The 22876-nt window shown below is 40.5% G+C and overlaps 1 protein-coding gene across 1 annotated transcript in view; it reads left to right on the top strand.

Annotated features, from left to right (window-relative positions):
* The first annotated feature begins 281 nt into the window (after positions 1-281).
* Positions 282-22876, top strand: part of TEX11 (testis expressed 11) — a 345588-nt gene continuing 322993 nt past the window's right edge. The window contains exons 1-2 of the mRNA XM_033849819.2: positions 282-386; positions 951-1008. Coding sequence (XP_033705710.1) covers positions 972-1008 — 37 coding nt within the window. The 5' untranslated portion in view covers positions 282-386; positions 951-971. The remainder of the gene's footprint in view (positions 387-950; positions 1009-22876) is intronic.

Below are 22876 nucleotides of genomic sequence, written 5' to 3'. Positions count from 1 at the left end.
CCCTGCATCGGCAGGCGGACTCTCAACCACTGTGCCACCAGGGAAGCCCTGTCCCTTTTCTTTTTTTCTTTCGAAGGCCTGCTCTCCTCTTTCCTGTAACCCTCGCCATCTGCACTCTTCCCGCAGTAACTGCAGTATGTTTCAGTATTGCACTATACTCCCTCACTTTCATTGATTCTCACCCCGGCTCTCTGAACTGCATCCCCAGAACTTCACGCCTGGACTGTGCCCAGAAACTCAGGCTTCGAGATGAAGGGAAAACGTCAATTGGGAGAGGCCTCTCATCGCTATGGGGGGAGGAGCTTTCCAAGCGTCTTCACTGGCACTGGGGACTTGGTTTGCGCAGGGAGCACTGTGGCGTCGGCTGTCCTGGCGGAGGTGTACAGGTTAGTTGTTTCTAACTAGCAAGGAGATGCGGTCGTTAGGTCAACACTTTTTAAAGTGGCCCTGAGGCAGTGATTTCGAACTATGGAGCTGACTCTCCGGTGAAGGAAGACGGGGAAAGACAGGGTTTTGGGACTTGAAGTATGGAGAGTGGTGCGGCGGAGGGACTTGGATGAAGTATGTGGAGTGGTGCGGCGGCGCGGGACTTGGATGAAGTATGTGGAGTGGTGCGCCGGCCCGGGGGTGGGTGGGTGGGGGGGGCGAAGGACCGTCAGTGATTGGATGCTTAGAACGTATGTGCGTCGGGGTCAGGGGATTTTGAACCAATTAGGCGGATTGTCCTTAGAAAAGAAGTCCGACGAAAATTTCCCCTGAGCCGGAAACCCGTGGCCGGAGTCCCGTCGCCGGACTGCTTGCTGCTGCCTCTCATTAACTGCTTTTTCTGGGTTTTAAAATTTCCTCAGCATTTTTTTTGGGTAACAACTAACAGGAAAACTTTGAAAAGAAATTTATTGAGAAGCTGGAGAATAAAGGACAGAATATTAAAATATTTTCTTATTTCGTAGGCCTGAACCGGAGATTTAAAAATGGACGCCGTTGATATTCGTTTCATGGACTTTAAAGGTATTTAGCTTTGCACTAGAAAATGTCAGACTGTTCGCTACCTTATCTAAGATCTTCTGAATGTATTTTCTTTCCTAATTTTATCTCTTTGGCCTATTCACAGCTCCAAGTTTTCTCCTATAGGTATCGGAAAGCAGTGTTGATGTTTAAGACACCGGAACCCTTTTATAAACTAGCGTAGGGAAATAGAATTCACAATTCACAGCTTGTTTTCTCAGGATTTTTGTGGCATGCATAATAACACTGGTTTAATCTGAAATAGAAATCTCCTGCGTTAAAAGTACATTAAAAAATTACGGCTAGATCCTGAAGTGCCTTTCCATAATCATCAGTTAAAAATAAATTATATCCTGTGAAGCTTTAGTTTTTTTTTTTTTTTTTTTTTTTGGGTACGCGGGCCTGTCACTATTGTGGCCTCTCGCGTTGCGGAGCACACAGGCTCCGGATGCGCAGGCTCAGCGGCCATGGCTCACGGGCGCAGCCGCTCCGCGGCATGTGAGATCCTCCTGGACCGGGGCACGAACCCGTGTCCCCTGCATCGGCAGGCGGACTCTCAACCATTGCGCCACCAGGGAAGCCCTCTATGGATGATATTTGTGGGAGTTCTTAGTAAACAGAAGCAATTCGATGGACTAGACCCCAGATTCCTCGACCATGCCAGATATGGGAGAGTTCACCATACTTCTTTTTTTCTGGGGACATGATTAGACCTGTGGTACATTTGCATTCACGTTTATATAATAATGAAATATGTTGTAACCAGGGTGGCTACAAATCTATGCTTTAAGAAAGTTTAGGTCAGTATTTTGTTAATGCTTGTCATTTTAAAACAGCAACAAAGCCCACTACCACCTACCAGAAGTTTTAATTTAGGATATACTATCTTAAAGATATAAGTATTGAATAGGGATTATGACTTTTAAGTATATGGTATTTGAGACCTGGTATTTACATAAATATTTGAAGCACACAGAAAAGTAAGGAGAATAATATAATGAACGCCTCTAAAACTACCACTAAGTTTTGTTGAATCTTCACATTTTGTCATATGCTTCAGATATTTCACTGTTCCAAAGAATGAAAAGATTGAGGTGCCCGTTTTTCATCATTTGAAGTATTACATAAATTGTATCATTTTGTATAGTTTTTTCCCTGCAACTTGTATTTTTTGCTCAGTATTATGTTTTGGATATTTACCCATATGGATATTTTAGCTCTAGTTCATTTATTTACACCGCTGACTAGTAATAATACATTGAATATAAGTGTACCACAATTTATCTAATCTCAACAGCATTACAACATTGTGTTTTGTAGTGTTTATTAGGAGCTTTCAAAAATTTTTGACTGCCAGCTATGGCAAGGAAATATTATATTTTACATCACATCCCAGTATCAAAAGTTTAATGAAATCATTTTACCCTTATTACACACAGCACACTATGATATTTCCTATTCTATGCTTTTTCATTTACAAAATGTTGGTTATGACTCACTAAATTTATTTCTTGAGCACTAGTGGATGAGGCTCTAGGGCAGTGCTGTACAGTTGAAACACAGTGCAAACACAGATAATTTTATATTTCCTAGTACCACATTAGAAAAGGTTAAACAGATGAAATTAATTTTAACAATACAGATTATTTAGCTCAGTACATCCAAAATGTTATCATACCAACATGTAATTGATATAAAAATTATTAATGATATTTACATTCTTTTTTTTCTGTACAAAGTCTTTGAAATTTGGTATGTATTTTATAGTTAAAGCATATCTCATTTTGGACTTGCCACATTTCAAGCGCTCAATAGTCACATGTGGCTAGTGGCTGCTCTATAGTGGCAGTGCTATTCTCGGGTGTACATTAAGAAGTTTTACTGCTGGGTCAAAAGCTACAAGCATGTTTAACTTAACAAATATTACCAAATTGCTGTCCACAGTAGTTTTAACAATTTATACTCCCTCTTCTTTTCTCTTTCCCTATATTATTGCTAATATTCGGTATTGCCAGACTTTAGAAATTGTTCATGAGTGAAGGGTTTTTAAAATTAATTAATTAATTAGTTTTGGCTGCATTGGGTCTTCATTGCTGCGCGCAGGCTTTCTCTAGTTGCGGTGAGTGGGGGCTGCTCTTTGTTGTGGTGTGAAGGCTTCTTATTGTGGTGGCTTCTCTTGTTGCGGAGCATGGGCTCTAGGTGTGCGGGCTTCAGTAGTTGTGGCACGTGGGCTCAGTAGTTGTGGCTTGCAGGCTCTAGAGTGCAAGCTCAGTAGTTGTGGTGCACGGGCTTCTTATCGCGGTGGCTTCTCTTGTTGCAGAGCACGGGCTCTAGGTGCACGGGCTTCAGTAGCTGTGGTACGCGGGCTATAGAGCGCAGGCTCAATAGTTGCGGTGTGCGGGCTTAGTTGCTCTGCGGCATGCGGGATCTTCCCGGGCCAGGGATTGAACCCACGTCCCTTGCATCGGCAGGCGGATGCTTAACCACTGCGCCACCAAGGAAGTCTGGTGGTGGTGTTTTTAATTAACATTTTATCCTGGGGTAATGTTAGATTTACAGAATAGTTACAGAGATAGTGCAGAGAGTTCCCAGAAACCTATCAGCCAGTTCTATTTTCTCTCATGTTATCATATTACATGGGTGTTTTAATTTGCATTTCTCTGTCAACTAGTGAACTTGGATATATTTTCATAAATTTATGGACCATTTGAGTTTTCTTTTCTGTGTACACAGCCTTTTCAGTCAGATTTTGTAAAAATGGACCACAAAGGGCCATGTGATGGCTTAGCTTATTTTCTTCTCAGGGAGAATTGACATAACATCCCTCTTTTTGTACCATCAATTCCAATCAATTTCAAGGCCAAAAAGGAATACAAATTGGTCTAAGTTATACTCACTGGGTCTAAATAATTATAACTCCTTTTCTGCATGTCAGCTCTTCAACTATTTGAAGGTAGTTATGTCCCCTGGGAAGTCTTTTCTTCAGATTCAGCATTTTTAGTTCTTTTAGTCATTTCTCATATTACGTGGTTTCTAGTCCTCTCATCATTTTGTGTGCTGTCCTCTGAACATGCTCTGTTCCTTTCATGTTATTCCTTAAAGCATGGTACCCAGAACAGAACACAATTCTCTAGGTTCGATATGATCAGCTCAAAATAATTTTTCTCTTTAGATTTAGGAATGATCATCATTGTCTTTAGATACCGATATAGCTAAGATTGATTTTTTTTTTCTTTTTTTGAGTGGTGGCAGTCACACCACACTAATGACTCATTTTGAGCTTTTGGTCCCCAGAAGACCCTCAGTCTTTTTTTTCTTTTTCCGGTACTGTTGTGGCCTCTCCCATTGCGGACCACAGGCTCCGGATGCGCAGGCTCAGCGGCCATGGCTCACGGGCCCAGCCGCTCCGCGGCATGTGGGATCTTCTCAGACTGGGGCATGAACCCGTGTCCCCTGCATCGGCAGGTGGACTCTCAACCACTGCACCACCAGGGAAGCCCCCTCAGTCTTTTTTTAATACATGCTTCTATTAAGCTACATCTTGCCTGTCATATATTGGTGCAGTTAGTTTTGGAGACATAAGTGCAGGGCTTTAATTTTTTCTTACATTAATGTCATTGCTATAACTGGAGATTTAATTTTTGCTCCTGATTATATCTTCTGTCTTATTTGTTATCTGTTTCTCTCTCAACTTCTTCATCCAAATCATAGATAAATTTGTTAAATAGGAGAGGGCCAAGGACAGAATGTTATGTCATTAAAAACTTCACTTCAGGGACTTCCCTGGTTGTCCAGTTGCTAAGACTCTGCGCTCCCAATGCAGGGGGCCTGGGTTTGATCCCTGGTCAGGGAACTAGATACCACATGCTGCAACTAAGAGTTCGCATGATGCAACTAAAAATCCCGCATGCCGTAAGTAAAGGTCCCGCATACCTCAACTAAAGATCCCGCATGCCACACTGAAGATCCCACATGCCACAACTAAGACCTGATGCAGCCAAATAAATAAATAAATATTAAAAAAATAAAAACTTCAGGTTGACATCAGTTCATTAAGCAGCAAGCTTGAGTATGCTTTTTAAAAAATATTTGTTTATTTTAAAATTAATTTTCATTGGAGTATAGTTGATTTACAATGTTGTGTTTGTTTCTGTTGTACAGCAAAGTGAATTGGTTATACATATGTCCACTCTTTTTTAGATTCTATTGCCATATAGGTCAGTACAGAGTATTGAGTAGAGTTCCCTGTGCTATACAGTAGATTCTTAGTTATCTATTTTTTTTTTTTTTTTTGCGGTACACAGGCCTCTCACTGTTGTGGCCTCTCCCGTTGCAGAGCACAGGCTCTGGATGCGCAGGTTCAGGGGCCATGGCTCACGGACCTGGCCGCTCCGCGGCACATGGGGTCTTCCTGGACTGGGGCACGAGCCCGCGTCCCCTGCATCAGCAGGTGGACTCTCAACCACTGCGCCACCAGGGAAGCCCCCTAGTTATTTATTTTATATATAGTAGTGTGTGTATGTCAATCCCAATCTCCCAATTTATCCCTCCCCCCTCTTTCCCCCTTGGTAACCATAAGTTTGTTTTCTACATCTGTGACTCTATTTCTGTTTTATAGATAGGTTCATTTGTACCATTTTTTTAGATTCCACATATAAGTGATATCACATGATATTTGTCTTTGAGATCTACTTCACTCAGTATGACAGTCTCTAGGTCCATCCATTTTGATGCAAATGGCATTATTTTGTTCTTTTTTATGGATGAGTAATATTTCATTGTATATATATATATACACCACATCTTCTTCTTTCATTCCTCTGTCGATGGACATTTAGGTTGCTTCCATGTCCCAGGTATTATAAATAGTGCTGTAGTGAACATTGGGGTACATGTATCTTTTCGAATTATGGTTTTCTCCCGGTATATGCCCAGGAGTGGGATTGCAGGATCATATGGTAGCTCTATTTTTACTTTTTTAAAGGAACCTCCGTAGTGTTCTCCATAGTGGCTGCACCAATTTACATTCCCACCAACAGTGTAGGAGGAGGGTTCCCTTTTCTCCACACCCTCTCCGGAATTTATCGTTTGTAGATATTTTGATGGCCATTGTGACTGGTGTGAGGTGATAACTTGTAGTTTTGATTTGCATTTCTCTAATAATTAGTGATGTTAAGCATCTTTTCATGTGTCTGTTGGCCATCTGTAGCCTTCTATGGAGAAACGTCTACTTAGGTCTTCTGCCCATTTTTTGATTGGGTTGTTTGTTTTTTTGATACTGAACTGCATGAGCTGTTTGTATATTTTGGAGATTAATTCCTTGTTGGTCGCTTCTTTGCAAATATTTTCTCCCATTCTGTGGGTTGTCCTTTTGTATTGTTTATGGTTTCCTTTGCTGTACAAAAGCTTTTAAGTTTCATTAGGTCCCATTTGTTTATTTTTGTTTTTATTTTCATTACTCTAGGAGGTAGATCAAAAAAGATCTTGCTGAGATTTATGTCAGAGTGTGTTCTGCCTGTTTTCCTCTAAGAGTTTTATAGTATCCGGTCTTATATTTAGGTCTTTAATCCATTTTGAGTTTATTTTTGTGTGTGGTGTTAAAGAATGTTCTAATTTTATTTTTTTACATGGGGCTGTCCAGTTTTTCCAGCACCATTTATTGAAGATACTCTCTTTTCCCCATTGTGTATTCTTGCCTCCTTTGTCATAGATCAGTTGACCGTAGTTGCGTGGGTTTATCTCTGGGCTTTCTATCCTGTTCCATTGATCTATTTGTCTTTTTTTCTGCCAGTACCATACTGTTTTTTTTTTTGTGTGTGTGGTATGCGGGCCTCTCAATTTTGTGGCCTCTCCTGTTGTGGAGCACATGCTCTGGACGCACAGGCTCAGCAGCCATGGCTCACGGGCCTAGCCGCTCTGTGGCATGTGGGGTCTTCCCGGACTGGGGCACGAACCTGTGTCCCCTGCATCGGCAGGCGGACTCTCAACCACTGCACCACCAGGGAAGCCCCATACTGTTTTGATTATTGTAGCTGTGTAGTATAGTCTGAAGTCAGGGAGCCTGATTCCTCCAGCTCCATTATTCTTTCTCACGATTGCTTCGCTATTCATGGTCTTTTGTATTTCCATACAAATGGTAAAATTTTTCGTTCTAGTCATGTGAAAAATGCCATTGGTAATTTGATAGGGTTTGCATGGAATCTGTAGATTGCTTTGGGTAGTATAGTCATTTTGATAATATTGATTCTTCTCTTCCAAGAATATGGTATAGCTCTCCATCTGCTTGTGTCATCTTTGATTTCTTTCATCAGTATCTTATAGTTTTCTGAGTACAGGTCTTTTGCCTCCTTCGGTAGGTTTATTCCTAGTTATTTTTTTTCTTTTTAATGCGATGGTAAATGGGATTGTTTCCTTAACTTCTCTTTCTGATCTTTCATTGTTAGTGTATAGGAATGCAAGAGATTTCTGTGTATTATTTTTATATCCTGCAACTTTACCAAATTCATTGATGAGCTCTAGTCCTCTGAGTATGCTTATTCCACCTGCCTGATTTGCTCTAGTATTCTGAGAATGCCTATTCAACCTGCCTGACAAAGCCTGGCAACTGTCTTGTTCTATACTTGGCTTTATCTCTAGATTTAGAATTTTTGTTCATCTCTTTGAAGGGTTCTTGGGGCTGTCTGTACGTGAATGTCTGTTACCAACTCCTATTCAACGTTTTCTCCCAGCTTTATTGAGATATAATTGACATATAATATTGTATAAGTTTAAGGTGTATGGCATAGTGATTTTTATATATGTATGTACTGCAAAGTGATTATGGAAATAATGTTAAGACATTTGTCACCTCACATAGTTACAGTTTTGGGGAGGGATGAGGGAAATGGGTGAGGGTGGCGAAAGTGGGTGAACCTCCTGTTCACCGTTGAGGCTGCCTTCTTGATTGTGAACAAAGTTTGATGCCACACTATGCTATCCTGCTCCTGACCTACAGCCTCCAGGGATTTCAGCTCTGTAGTACTTTTTCCTTCTTTCTCTCTCCTCAACTTCCTCTTTCCTTTTCCTTTTCTTTTCTTATTCTTTCTTTCTTAGAAATTAACTTTACTGAGATATACTTTACATACAATAAAATTCACACACTTTAAAAAACAGTTATTTATTCTTTGGCTGCATCGGGTCTTCGTTGCTGCATGCGGGCTTCCTCTAGTTGTGGCTAGTGGGGGCTACTCTTTGTTGCAGTGTGCGGGCTTCTCATTTTGGTGGCTTCTCTTGTTGTGGAGCATGGGCTCTAGGCATATGGGCTTCAGTAGTTGCAGCACGCAGGCTCCGTAGTTGCAGCACATGGGTCCTAGAGCACGCGGGCTTCAGTAGTTGCAGTGCGTGGACTCTAGGGTGCGTGGGCTTCAGTAGTTGTGCGTGGGCTCCGTAGTTGTGGCTTGCGGGCTCTAGAGCACAGGCTCAGTAGTTGTGGCACACAGGCTTAGTTGCTCCACGGCATGTGGGATCTTCCTGGACAAGGGATTGAACTTGTGTCCCCTGCATTGGCAGGCGGATTCTTAACCACTGTGTCACCAGGGAAGTCCAAAATTCACACACTTTAAGTGTATAGGTTGATGCTTTTTTTTTGGGTGTGTGTGTGTGGGGGGGGCAAATGTAACCTGTATAACCGCCATTACAATCAAGAAATAGAACATTTTCATCTCAGAGAATTCTACCATACCCCTTTGCTGTCAATCTACCCACAACCCTCTACCCCAGTCAACCACTGTTCTGATTTCTGTCACTGCAGATTAGTTTATAAATGAAATCATTCAGTATATACTTTTTTCCTATGGTGTCCTTTTTTTTTTTTTTTTTTTTGCGGTACACGGGCCTCTCACTCTTGTGGCCTCTCTGGTTGCGGAGCACAGGCTCTGTGGCCATGGCTCATGGGCCTAGCTGCTCCGTGGCAGGTGGGATCTTCCCGGACTGGGGCGTGAACCTGTGTCCCCTGCATCAGCAGGCGGACTCTTAACCACTCTGCCACCAGGGAAGCCCCGCTATGGTGTCTTTCACTAAGCATAATCGTTTTGAGAGTCATCCATATTGTTTCATATATAAATAGTTAATTCTTTTTTATTGTTTAGTAGCATTCCACTGAATGACTAGATCACAATTTGTTTATTCATCAGTTGGTGGACATTTTCGACTATCATGACTAAGTTGCTATGAATATTCATGTATAAGTTTTAAGTGATTTAGGTTTTCATTTCTCTTGGGGAGAATATCTAGGAATGGATTTGCTGAGATGTAAAGTGCTTTTGTAACCAGGTTTTACAGATTATTTCCTTTTTGGAGGACAGGTTTTGAAAGGCCCAAATTCTTAATTTAAGAAACAGTAGCATCTGGGCTGGGGGTGTTTCCTAAAACTGTCCTGCTTGATTCAGAAAGAAAAAGTTCCTCATCTTGACAAGCACCAGGACCATACAAAATAGAAGGTGACTTAACATGGGAATAGCAAAAAGTTGAGTGTTGTTGAATAGTAGTACCAAGATAATTCAGGCCAGTTTTCCACCTCAACATGAGCGTTATTTCTTCTTAAAGAATGGCAACTGTTTATCAAGCTTTGGAACTCCCTTTCCTGTTGTTAATTTGAAGACAATTCTCCTTTTTCTAGATTTCTAACATCTTTGTATTTGCTCTAATATAAATATCCTTATGGTCTATTAAAATAACCAAGTTTTGGGGCTTCCCTGGTGGCGCAGTGGTTGAGAGTCTGCCTGCCGATGCAGGGGACATGGGTTTGTGCCCTGGTCCGGGAGGATCCCACATGCCGCGGAGCGGCTGGGCCCGTGAGCCATAGCCTTTGGGCCTGCGCGTCCGGAGCCTGTGCCCCGCATCGGGAGAGGCCAAAGCAGTGAGAGGCTGGCGAAAAAAAAATCCAAGTTTTTACTTTCTTTTTTCTGTTAAATCTGTGACAACTGTTAAGGAAGTAGGTATTAACAAGTTTGTATCATTAAATCTTCAGAAGCCAATGACAGTATATACTTTAGACCAGCCCTGTACAATAGAAATATAATGTGAGCTACAGTGTAATTTAAAAATTTCTAGTAGCCACATTTAAAAAGCAGAGAGAAACAGGTACAATTATTTTAAATAATAATAATAGTAATAATAATTTTGATACTCTGTTTATAGCCCTACACATCCAGAATATTATTTCAACATGTAATCAATATAGAAAATTACTGAGATATTTTACATTTTTTATACTAAATCTTTGAAATCTGGTGTGTACTTTACAATTATAGCCCATCTCAATTTGGACTAACTACATTTCAGGTGCTCAGTAATCACATGTGACTGCCATGTTAGACTGCAGGTCTAGACTGAAAAGTTTAGTAGGAAAACTCACTCAAGATAATTGACTTTCATTGAATCTCAAAGGACTTTATTCATTTGAAAGCCTCCCTCAACAATTTTTTCCCATTCCTTTAAATGCCACAGTGGGATCCTCAGATTAGGAGTGATGGAATTATTAGGAAGTGTCCCAAGAGTGTGCCATGTAGCTCAGAGTCATAAGCACAGTGTCTGTTTGGCCTGTGCAGAAATCTTGTTGATATACTTGTTGGAGTCATCTGGTATGCACATATTAGGTAGAAATAATATAGTTTATGAAATAAAGAGACAGTGTTAACTAACAAAGTGGAACTTTGTTAGTATACCATACAGTGTGTTTCAAGCTCTGGCCCCTACATACCTTTCTAATGGTATTTCCTATAATCTTCCTTTACCCTTTTTTCCAACCATACATAACTACTTATGGTTATTTGAACCCATTGTGCTTTCCACACCTGCATGTTTTTCCTTGTGTTTGGCATGTTGCCTGGCAAACTCTTAAGTGATCCATCAAGACCCACCTCAAATAGCACTCAGTGAAGCCTATTCTGCCATTCCTATATGCCAACTCTCAAACGGGTAGTTACTTAATTCTTCCTTTATATTTCTGTAGTGTCTTGCACTCACAGCACTTATTATATTGTAAGTTTTCTCATTTTAATTTCTGTTAATATTGTGTGATCTGCTTCATGGTATAGACTGTTTCACTCATCTTTGTATTCCTAGTAAGTAAGATCCCTAGTATCTGCCTGGTACCAAGCATTCAATAAATGTTTGTTGTATTAACTTTTACAAGGAGAAATATAGACACCAGCCAAAGCAGAAAGTACAGTTGTGGATTTTGTTCATGCTGTACTACTAATAGCTTTGATCTTGGGCAAGTTAATTAACTTCCCTGTAGCTTATTTTAATTAATTGTAAAATTAGAGTGGGTTACTAGAATTTTAAGGTGACTTAGAGCTCTAAAAAATTGGTTGATTGATACATGTGTATACCATACATCTTGTGTGGAAATGTGTGTAAGCTCCTCAAGGGAGGGAACTGTGTCTTGTTTACATTATTCTTGGTGCTTAGCAGAATACTTGATATCATTAAATGTTTATTGAATTAATGAATGAAATAACTCTTGTCTTATTCATTCATATTGCCCACAAGGATAGTAACACTGTCACCAGGAATGATGCTATATATTTCTGATGATGATTTGGAAATGCACATGGGCTCAGATAAAACTTTCCTGTGTTATTCTATCACCATCAAAAGCAGTTCATGGGGCTTCCCTGGTGGCGCAGTGGTTGAGAGTCCGCCTGCCGATGCAGGGGACACGGGTTCGTGCCCCGGCCCGGGAAGATCCCACGTGCCGCGGAGCGGCTGGGCCCGTGAGCCGTGGCCGCTGAGCCGCCGTGGCCGCTGAGCCTGCGCGTCCGGAGCCTGTGCTCCACAACGGGAGAGGCCACAACGGTGAGAGGCCCGCGTACCGCAAAAAAATAAAAAAAGCAGTTCATAAGATGCTTAATTGTTTATGACATTTTGCTTAGCAATCCTCTAAATAACTAGTGCATTCTGTTAGGAATGGAAAGGCTAAAGATATCTTGTGTGGAAGATTAGCCGTCATGCATTTGGTTTCATTAAATATTTGATGAATATTTTGCAAGCAAGTTTTATGTGTATTATGTGTAGTTTACAATAGTATAGAGATAAGAAATCACAAAGACAGTTGAATCAACTTAGGTTTCTTTCTTCCTTCAAAGACCTCTTTGGTGAGAGTTGCTATAATGTACTCAGCTAATCCACTTCAACCTTCCAACTGTGTTGTTATAGTCTACTTACTGCATTCCCAACGTTTCCATGTATGTTTTGGTCTGATTTAGATGTGAATCTACTGGGAAGGTGTCTTGGATAAGTCTGTCTTCAGTGCCTAGTGCATTGTTAACACTCAGTAAACAAGTTAATTAATTAAGTTGTTAAATAGACAGAAATAGCCTTTGGTAACCATGGTCACTAAAACAAAGCAGATATTAGCTGAACAGAAGACTCAGTCAAGAGCAGTAGGGTTCAGCTACAATGGGTAAGATGATGTAATGAGAATAAAAGAGTAATACATACAGATACTTTGTAAATATATACAGATGCTTAGGGGTAGGATTGGATGAATTGGCAAATTGAGATTGGTTATTGACCTTGCATTTTATAGGAGTGTGAAAGAAATAAAATACCAGATTCATTGCAACATTTATACAATGTGCATTTGGTTTAGAGGACTGAGTTGTGGCTTTTTTGAGATATTCCTCCTACTGCTATGGTTTGTTCAATGTAAGTATAATTCTACCCTTTAGTCTTTAAAGTTTAGTACCCTGGATGTGACTGGATGTCTTTCCTCACCAGAATCAAGTTGGAAATTCCTTTTTTGGTTAGCATGATATAGTCAGCTCTTGCCTTTTTACTTCCCGCCACCATCCAGCCAGTTGCCCTCCAAAATTTTACATAGCTTTATCTCCTAATGAGCCCAGGTCTAGGTTTGTTTCAGTCCCTGAGCCAGTTCTGTACAGGGCAAGAAAGAATAACAGTATTATGTTGTAGGGAAGAGACTGGTTTGGAATGAAGTCATACTGGCCATCAGATTTGAGATTTAACATGCTAGGGGCATACTGTAGGCACCTGTTGAGCTTTAGAACTGTATCTTTACTGACTGTCATGATTTTCATGGAGCTAGCCTGCCCTGTATCCTTTCCTAGTTGCTCTCCAGGACCAAGATGCTGCTCAGAACTACAATACACTGCTGTGAATAATTCTCTTGGAACTATGGTTCATGCAGTTTCATCTGACTTGTGCATTATGATTCGCTGCTTGGATTCTCTTGTGCCATACCCAGTTTGTCAGTTGGGTCCTCCTGGAACATTGTATATGAAAAATGATCGTCTCTCTGACCATTAGATAGAAAGTATGATTTACAGTGTGGTTTTATCTGTCACTAAACCTGTTTGTCCTGAGTTGGCTTGAGTTTTTTTGCCATGCCCTTTTGATACTGTTTTGGACATTTCGACTGTCCTCATTAAAAGTAGCCTCTGCTGGAATAGTTTTTCTTAGCTTACAATCAGAATTATAGCTATTTTACGTTTGGTAGTGTATATATGTCCATGCCACTCTCTCACTTTGTCCCAGCTTACCCTTCCCTCTCCCAGTATCCTCAACACTCTGAATGGTGTTGGCTCATTTTTTCTTTTTCTACTGTTTTTTAGTTGTCTCAGAGTCCTGGCAAGTCAGTTCTTCCAGGCCTTTTCCAATAGGCCTAGTATAGTGGAAGGACAGGATTTCAAATTAGAAAGCCTGAGTTCAGCTCCTAGTTTGCTACTTCCTCTTTCTGTCACCTTTGAGAAGTCACTATACTTTGTTATATCTCAGTTCCTGCGTCTTATAAAAGTATCTCCTTTACAGAGTAGATTGATGATTAAATGAGAATGCATGTGAAAAAGCTTTGAGACTGTAAAGCATTATGCAAATGTTAATTTTATTGTCATTTTTGGTTCTTTTCTCACTGAAGAAATTGCAAGTAATCATTGTGATTTGGAGTAAAATCTTGAATTGACCCTGGCAAGTCTTTGAACTGCTTTGGCTTTTGAATGACTGGTTGAGTTGATGGAGGTCACTGGGAGAGACTTGGCAGGACTGTTGATAGATTTTTTTCCATGTTGTAACAGAAGCTCCCTTCCTCAAGGAAAGGGAAGAAGTTTATTTTCTATTATACTGTACCTGGAATGCTGTCTATCTAATCAGAATTAATTGGTACAGATTAACGTGGCTGCCTCAATAGAGTGACTCCCCAGTTTTAACTAGGATGAATCTCATTTAAATTAAATAGACTGGGGGCTTCCCTGGTGGCGCAGTGGTTGAGAGTCCACCTGCTGATGCAGGGGGCACGGGTTTGTGCCTCGGTCCGGGAGGATCCCACATGCCGCGGAGTGTCTGTGCCCGTAAGCCATGGCTGCTGAGCCCGCGCGTCCGGAGCCTGTGCTCCGCAATGGGAGAGGCCACAATAGTGAGAGGCCCACGGATCGCAAAAAAAATTAAAAAAAAAATTGACTGCAATCATGTTGTAAATCATAGTTTATTTCAGTAGCCAGGAGGATAATTTAATCGTTTTTTTCAAAATGTACAATATTGCCTGATATAACCTTAATACAGAGTGTTGTTTTCACATCTCAGGAATAGGCTGTATTTATACAAGCTCTTTTCTGAGCTTCTCCCAGAAGCAAGTCTCTCCTTCATAGTGTAACTCTCAACCATTCAGCTATGTGATCTCTATTACTTACTCAGCTTTGCTGACTGCATTTTATCCTCAAGAACTGCAGTGCTCTCATTGCCTCAGCTGGTGTTAGTCAAGTTGCTCAACTGAGACACTGAAAATATGTTTGGAAAGGACCAGAATTATTTTGACAAAGAATGAATTATATAAAATATTAAGAGAACATTCACAAATCAAAATTAACGCCTTCACAGTCTCATATACTATGTCACTAGGACTTATAATTGGTATTCTAATAAAATATATTTGGATTTTTTTTAAAAGGAAGTCAAATTAAAAAATTTATATTGGATTTTTTCTTTTCAAAAACATTTCAAGAAATCTGTTTTTAAAAGATATTTGGATTTTTAAAAACATTGTTTAAAAACTTTCCTAATTATTTTTTAAATTGAGGTATAATTGACGTACAACATTATATTAGTTTCAGGTGTACAACATAATGATTCAATATTCGTGTATATTACAAAATGATCAGCACAATAAGTCTAGTTTAACATCCATCACCATACATAGTTAGAAAATTTTTTTCTTGTGTTGATAACTTTTAATATTTACTCTTTTTTTTAAACATTTTTATTGGAGTATAATTGCTTTACAAAGGTGTGTTAATTTCTGCTTTATAACAAAGTGAATCAGTTATACATATGCATATGTCCCCATATCTCTTCCCTCTTGCCTCTCCCTCCCTCCCACCCTCCCTATCCCACCCCTCTACGTGGTCACAAAGCAACGAGCTGATCTCCCTGTGCTATGGGGCTGCTTCCCACTAGCTAGCTATTTTATGTTTGGTAGTGTATATATGTCCATGCCACTCTTTCACTTTGTCCTAGCTTCCCCTTCCCCCTCCCTGTGTCCTCAAGTCCATTCTCTAATAGGTCTGCGTCTTTATTCCCATCTTGCCCCTAGGTTCTTCATGACCAATTTTTTTTTTTTTAGATTCCATATATATGTGTGAGCATACGGTATTTGGTTTTCTCTTTCTGACTTACTTCACTCTGTGTGACAGACTCTAGGTCCATCCACCTCATGACAAATAACTCAATTTCGTTTCTTTTTATGGCTGAGTAATATTCCATTGTATATATGTGCCACATCTTCTTTATCCATTCATCTGTTGATGGACACTTAGGTTGCTTTCATGTCCTATCTATTGTAAATAGAGCTGCAATGAACATTTTGGTACATGACTCTTTTTGAATAGTGGTTTTCTCAGGGTATATGCCCAGTAGTGGGATTACTGGGTTGTATGGTAGTTCTATTTTTAGTTTTTTAAGGAACCTCCATATGTTCTCCACCGTGGATGTATGAATTTACGTTCCCACCAACAGTGCAATTAGGGTTTCCTTTTCTCCACACCGTCTCCAGCATTTATTGTTTGTAGATTTTTTGATGATGGCCATTCTGACCGGTGTGAGATGATATCTCATTGTAGTTTTGATTCACGTTTCTCTAATGATTAATGATGTTGAGCATTCTTTCATGTGTTTGTTGGCAATCTGTATATCTTCTTTGGAGAAATATCCATTTAGGTCTTCTGCCCATTTTTGGATAGGGTTGTTCGTTTTTTTTGATATTGAGCTGCATGAGCTGCTTGTAAATTTTGGAGATTAATCCTTTCTCAGTTGTTTCATTTGCAAATATTTTCTCCCATTCTGAGGGTTGTCTTTTGGTCTTGTTTATGGTTTCCTTTGCTGTGCAAAAGCTTTGAAGTTTCATTAGGTCCCATTTGTTTATTTTTGTTTTTATTTCCATTTCTCTAGGAGGTGGGTCAAAAAGGATCTTGCTGTGATTTATGTCATAGAGTGTTCTGCCTATTTTTTCCTCTAAGAGATTGATAGTGTCTGGCCTTACATTTAGGTCTTTAATCCATTTTGAGTTTATTTTTGTGTATTGTGTTAGGCAGTGTTCTAACTTCATTGTTTTATGTGTAGCTGTCCAGTTTTCCCAGCACCACTTATTGAAGAGGCTGTCTTTTCTCCATTGTATATTCTTGCCTCCTTTATCAAAGATAAGGTGACCATATGTGCTTGGGTTTATCTCTGGGCTTTCTATCCTGTTCCATTGATCTATATTTCTGTTTTTGTACCAGTACCATACTGTCTTGATTACTGTAGCTTTGTACTATAGTCTGAAGTCAGGAAGCCTGATTCCTCCAGCTCTGTTTTTCTTTCTCAGGATTGCTTTTCGGGGTCTTTTGTGTTTCCATACGAATTGTGAGATTTTTTGTTCTAGTTCTGTGACAAATGCCAATGGCAGTATATTGGGATTGCATTGAATCTGTACATTGCTTTGGGTAGAATAGTCATTTTCACAATGTTGATTCTTCCAATCCAAGAACATGGTTATACCTCTCCATCTATTAGTATCATCTTTAATTTCTTTCATCAGTGTCTTATAATTTTCTGCATACAGGTGTTTTGTCTCCTTAGGTAGGTTTATTCCTAGATATTTTATTCTTTTTGTTGCAGTGGTAAATGGGAGCGTTTTCTTGATTTCACTTTCAGATTTTTCATCATTCTTGTATAGGAATGCCAGAGATTTCTGTGCATTAATTTTGTATGCTGCTACTTTACCAAATTCATTGATTAGCTCTAGTAGTTTTCTGGTAGCATCTTCAGGATTCTCTATAGTATCATGTCATTTGCAAACAGTGACAGCTTTACTTTTTCTTTTCTGATTTGGATTCCTTTTATTTCTTTTTCTTCTCTGATTTCTGTGACTAAAACTTCCAAAACTATGTTGAATAATTGTTGGCTGTGGGTCTGTCATATATGGCCTTTATTATGTTGAGGAAAATTCCCTCTGTGCCTACTTTCTGCAGGGTTTTTATCATAAATGGGTGTTGAATTTTGTCGAAAGCTTTCTCTGCATCTATTGAGATGATCATATGGTTTTTCTCCTTCAATTTGTTAATATGGTGTATCACATTGATTGATTTGCGTATATTGAAGAATCCTTGCATTCCTGGGATAAACCGCACTTGATCGTGGTGTATGATCCTTTAATGTGCTGTTGGATTCTGTTTGCTAGTATTTTGTTGAGGATTTTTGCATCTATGTTCATCAGTGATATTGGCCTGTAGTTTTCTTTTTTTGTGACATCTTTGTCTGGTTTTGGTATCAGGGTGATGGTGGACTCGTAGAATGAGTTTGGGAATGTTCCTCCCTCTGCTATATTTTGGAAGAGTTTGAGGAGGATAGGTGTTAGCTCTTCTCTAAATGTTGCATAGAATTCTCCTGTGAAGCCATCTGGTCCTGGGCTTTTGTTTGTTGGAAGTTTTTTAATCATAGTCTCAATTTCAGTGCTTGTGATTGGTCTGTTCATATTTTCTATTTCTTCCTGGTTCAGTCTTGGAAGGTTGTGCATTTCTAAGAATTTGTCCATTTTTTCCAGGTTGTTCAGTTTATTGGCATAGAGTTGCTTGTAGTAATCTCTCATGATCCTTTGTATTTCTGCCGTGTTAGTTGTTACTTCTCCTTTTTCAATTCTAATTCTACTGATTTGAGTCTTCTTCCTTTTTTTCTTGATGAGTCTGGCTAATGGTTTATCAATTTTGTTTATCTTCTTGAAGAACCAGCTTTTAGTTTTACTGATCTCTGCTATCGTTTCCTTCATTTCTTTTTCATTTATTTCTGATCTTATCTTTATGATTTCTTTCCTTCTGCTAAATTTGGGTTTTTTTTGTTCTCCTTTCTCTAATTGCTTTAGGTGTAAGGTTAGGTTGGTTGTTTGAGATGTTTCTTGTTTCTTAAGGTAGGATTGTATTGCTATAAACTTCCTCTTAGAACTGTTCTTGCTGCATCCCATAGGTTTTGGGTTGTCGTGTTTTCACTGTCATTTGTTTCTAGGTATTTCTTGATTTCCTCTTTGATTTCTTCAGTGATCTCTTGGTTATTAAGTAGTGTATTGTTTAGCCTCCATGTGTTTGTATGTTTTACAGATCTTTTCCTGTAATTGATATCTAGTCTCATAGCGTTGTGGTCGGAAAAGATATTTGACACGATTTCAATTTTCTTAAATTTACCAAGGCTTGATTTGTGGCCCAAGATATGATGTATCCTGGAGAATGTTCCATGAGCACTTGAGAAGAATGTGTATTCTGTTGTTTTTGGATGCCATGTCCTATAAATATCAGTTAAGTCCATCTTGTTGAATGTATCATTTGAAGCTTGTGTTTCCTTATTTATTTTCATTTTGGATGATCTGTGCATTAGTGAAAGTGGGGTGTTAAAGTCCCCTACTATGCTGGTGTTACTGTTGACTTGCCCTTTTATAGCTGTTAGTATTTGCCTTATATATTGAGGTTCTCCTTTGTTGGGTGCATAACTATTTACAATTGTTGTATCTTCTTCTTGGATTGATCATTATGTAGTGTCCTTCATTGTCTCTTGTAATAGTCTTTGTTTTAAAGTCTTATTTTGTCTGATATGAGAATTGCTACTCCAGTGTTCTTTTGATTTCCCTTTGCATGGAATATCTTTTTCCATCCCCTCACTTTCAGTCTGTATGTGTTCCTAGGTCTGAAGTGGGTCTTTTTATACAGCATATATACGGTTTGTTGTTTTTGTATCCATTTAGCCAGTGTATGTCTTTTGGTTGTAGCATTTAATCCATTTACATTTAAGGTAATTATCGATAAGTATGTTTCTATTACCATTTTCTTAATTGTTTGGGGTTTGTTATTGTAGGTCTTTTTCTTCTCTTGTGTTTCCTGCCTAGAGAAGTTCCTTTAGCATTTGTTGTAATGCTGGTTTGGTGGTGCTGAATTCTCTTAGCTTTGGCTGGTCTGTAAAGGTATTAATTTCTCCATCAAATCTGAATGAGATCCTTGCTGGGTAGAGTCATCTTGGTTGTAGGTTTTTCTCCTTCATCACTTTAAATATGTTCTGCCCCTCCATTATGGCTTGCAGAGTTTTTGTTGAAAGATCATCTGTCAAACTTATGGGGATTCCCTTGCATGTTGTTTGTTGTTTTTCCCTTGCTGCTTTTAATATTTTTCTTTGTAATTAATTTTTGATAGTTTGATTAATATGTGTCTTGGCGTGTTTCTCCTTGGATTTATCCTGTATGGGACTCTCTGTGCTTCCTTGACTTGATTAACTATTTCCTTTCCCCTATTAGGGAAGTTTTGAACTATAATCTCTTGCAATATTTTCTCAGTCCCTTTCTTTTCTCTTTTTTGTTTTTGTTTTGCGGTACGCGGGCCTCTCACTGATGTGGCCTCTCCCGTTGCGGAGCACAGGCTCCGGACGTGCAGGCTCAGCGGCCACAGCTCACGGGCCCAGCCGCTCTGCGGCACATGGGATCCTCCCGCACTGGGGCATGAACCCGTGCCCCCTGCATCGGCAGGCGGACTCCCAACCACTGTGCCACCAGGGAAGCCCCTCAGTCCCTTTCTTTTTGTCTTCTTCTTCTGGGACCTCTGTAGTTCGAATGTTGGTGCGTTTAATATTGTTCCAGAGGTCTCTGAGACTGTCCTCAGTTCTTTTCATTCTTTTTTCTTTATTCTGCTCTGCACTAGTTATTTCCACTATTTTATCTCCCAGGTCACTTATCCATTCTTCTGCCTCAGTTATTCTGCTATTGATCCCTTCTAGAGAATTTTTAATTTCATTTATTGTGTTGTTCATCACTGTTTGTTTGCTCTTTAGTTCTTCTAGGTCCTTGTTAAACGTTTCTTGTATTTTCTCCATTCTATTTCCAAGAATTTGGATCATCTTTACTATCATTATTCTGAATTATTTTTCAGGTAGACTGCCTATTTCCTCTTCATTTGTTTGGTGTGGGTTTTTGCCTTGCTCCTTCATCTGCTGTGTGTTTCTCTGTCTTCTCATTTTGCTTAACTTACCGTGTTTGGGTTCTCCTTTTTGCAGGCTGCAGGTTCGTAGTTCCCATTGTTTTTGGTGTCTCCCCCAGTGGCTAAGGTTGGTTCTGTGGGTTGTGTAGGCCTCCTGGTGGAGGGGAGTAGTGCCTGTGTTCTGGTGAATAAGGCTGGATCTTGTCTTTCTGGTGGGCAGGTCCACATCTGGTGGTGTGTTTTGTTGTGTCTGTGGCCTTATTATGATTTTAGGCAGCCTCTCTGCTCCTGGGTGGGGTTGTGTTCCTGTCTTTTTAGTTGTTTGGCATAGGGTGTCCAGCACTGTAGCTTGCTGGTCGTGGAGTGAAGCTGGGTGTTGGTGTTGAGATGGAGATCTCTTGGAGATTTTCGCCGTTTGATATTACGTGGAGCTGGGAGGTCTGTTGTGGACCAGTGTCCTGAACTTGGCTCTCCCACCTTAGAGGCATAGCCCTGATGCCTGGCTGGAGCACCAAGAGCCTGTCATTCACACGGCTCAGGATCAAAGGGAGAATAAAAAGAAAGAAAGAAAGGGGAAGATAAAATAAAGTTATTAAAATAAAAAATAATTTAAAATTTTTTTAAGTAATAAAAAAAGAGGAGGAAAGAAAGCAGAGAGCAACCAAAGCAAACCAAAAAACAAATCCATCAATGATAACAAGTGCTAAATACTATACTAAAAACAACAGCAACAAAAAAAATGGACAGACAGAACCCTAGGACAAATGGTAAAAGCAAAGCTATACAGAGAAAATCACAGAAGCACACACATACACACTCACAAAAAGAGAAGAAGGGAAAAAAATACATATCATTGCTCCCAAAGTCCACCTCATCAATTTAGGATGATTCGTTGTCTATTTAGGTATTTCACAGATGCAGGGTACATCAAGTTGATTGTGGAGATTTAATCCGCTGCTCTTGAGGCTGCTGGGAGAAATTTCCCTTTCTCTTCTTTGTTAGCACAGCTCCTGGGCTTCAGCTTTGGAGTTGGACCCACCTCTCTGTGTAGGTTGCCTGAGAGCATCTGTTCTTCGTTCAGACAGGACGGGGTTAAAGGAACAGCTGATTCGGGTGCTCTGGATCACTCAGGCTGGGGGGAAAGGGAGGGGTACGGAGTTTGGGGTGAGCCTGCGGCGGCAGAGCCCAGCATGACGTTGCAGCAGCCTGAGGCACGCCATGTGTTCTCCCTGGGGAAGTTATCCCTGGATCCCGAAACCCTGGCAGTGGCGGGGTGCACAGGCTCCCGGGAGGGGCGGTGTGGATAGTGAACTGTGCTTGCACACAGGCTTCTTGGTGGCTGCAACAGCAGCCTTAGCGTCTCATGCCCGTCTTTGGGGTCCGCGCTGATAGCCGCGGCTTGCGCCCGTCTCTGGAGCTCCTTTATGTGCACTCTGAACCCCTCTCCTTGCGCACCAGGAAACAAAGAGGCAAGAAAAAGTGTTTTGCCTCTTTGGCAGCTCCAGATTCTTTCCTGGACTCCCTCCTGGCTACCTGTGGCATACTAACCCCCTTCAGGCTGTGTTCACGCAGGCAACCCCAGTCCTCTCCCTGGGATCCGACCTTCGAAGCCCGAGCCTCAGCTCGCAGACCCCGCCCACCCCGGCGGGTGAGCAGACAAGCCTCTCGGGCTGGTGAGTGCTGGTCGGCACCGATCTTCTGTGCGGGAATCTCTCCTCTTTGCCCTCTGCACCCCTGTTGCTGTGCTCTCCTCCGTGGCTCTGAAGCTTCCCCCCTCCGCCACCCGCTGTCTCCGCCCGTGAAGGGGCTTCCTAGTGTGTGGAAACCTTTCCTCCTTCACAGCTCCCTCCCAGAGGTCCAGGTCCCACTCCTGTTCTTTTGTGTCTGTTTTTTCTTTTTTCTTTTGCCATACCCAGGTAGGTGGGGAGTTTCTTGCCTTTTGAGAAGTCTGAGGTCTTCTGCCAGTATTCAGTAGATGTTCTGTAGGAATTGTTCCACATGTAGATGTATTTCTGATGTATTTGTGGGGAGGAAGGTGATCTCCACGTCTTACTCCTCTGCCATCTTGAAACTTCTCCCAAGATTTACTCATAACAGTTTTAAAATATACAGTATAGTAATAACTATGGTTGCCATGCTGTATATTGCATCCCTATGACCTATTTATTTCATAACTGGAAGTTTGTACCTTTTGACTTCCTTTACCCATTTGGGCCCCCCTCCACTTCCTGCTTCTGACAACCACCAGTCTGTTTCCTGTATCTCTGAGCCTTTTTTTAAAAAAAATGATTCCACATGTAAGTGAGATCATACGGTATTTGTCTTTCTCTGTGTGACTTATTTCACTTAGTATAATGCCTTTAAGGTCCATACCTGTTGCAGATGGCAAGATT

The sequence above is a fragment of the Tursiops truncatus genome, chromosome X (genome assembly GCF_011762595.2).
Source record: "Tursiops truncatus isolate mTurTru1 chromosome X, mTurTru1.mat.Y, whole genome shotgun sequence".
NCBI lineage: Eukaryota > Metazoa > Chordata > Mammalia > Artiodactyla > Delphinidae > Tursiops > Tursiops truncatus.
The sequence above is the reverse complement of the archived record's forward strand: the minus strand, read 5'-3'. Positions and strand labels throughout refer to the sequence as shown.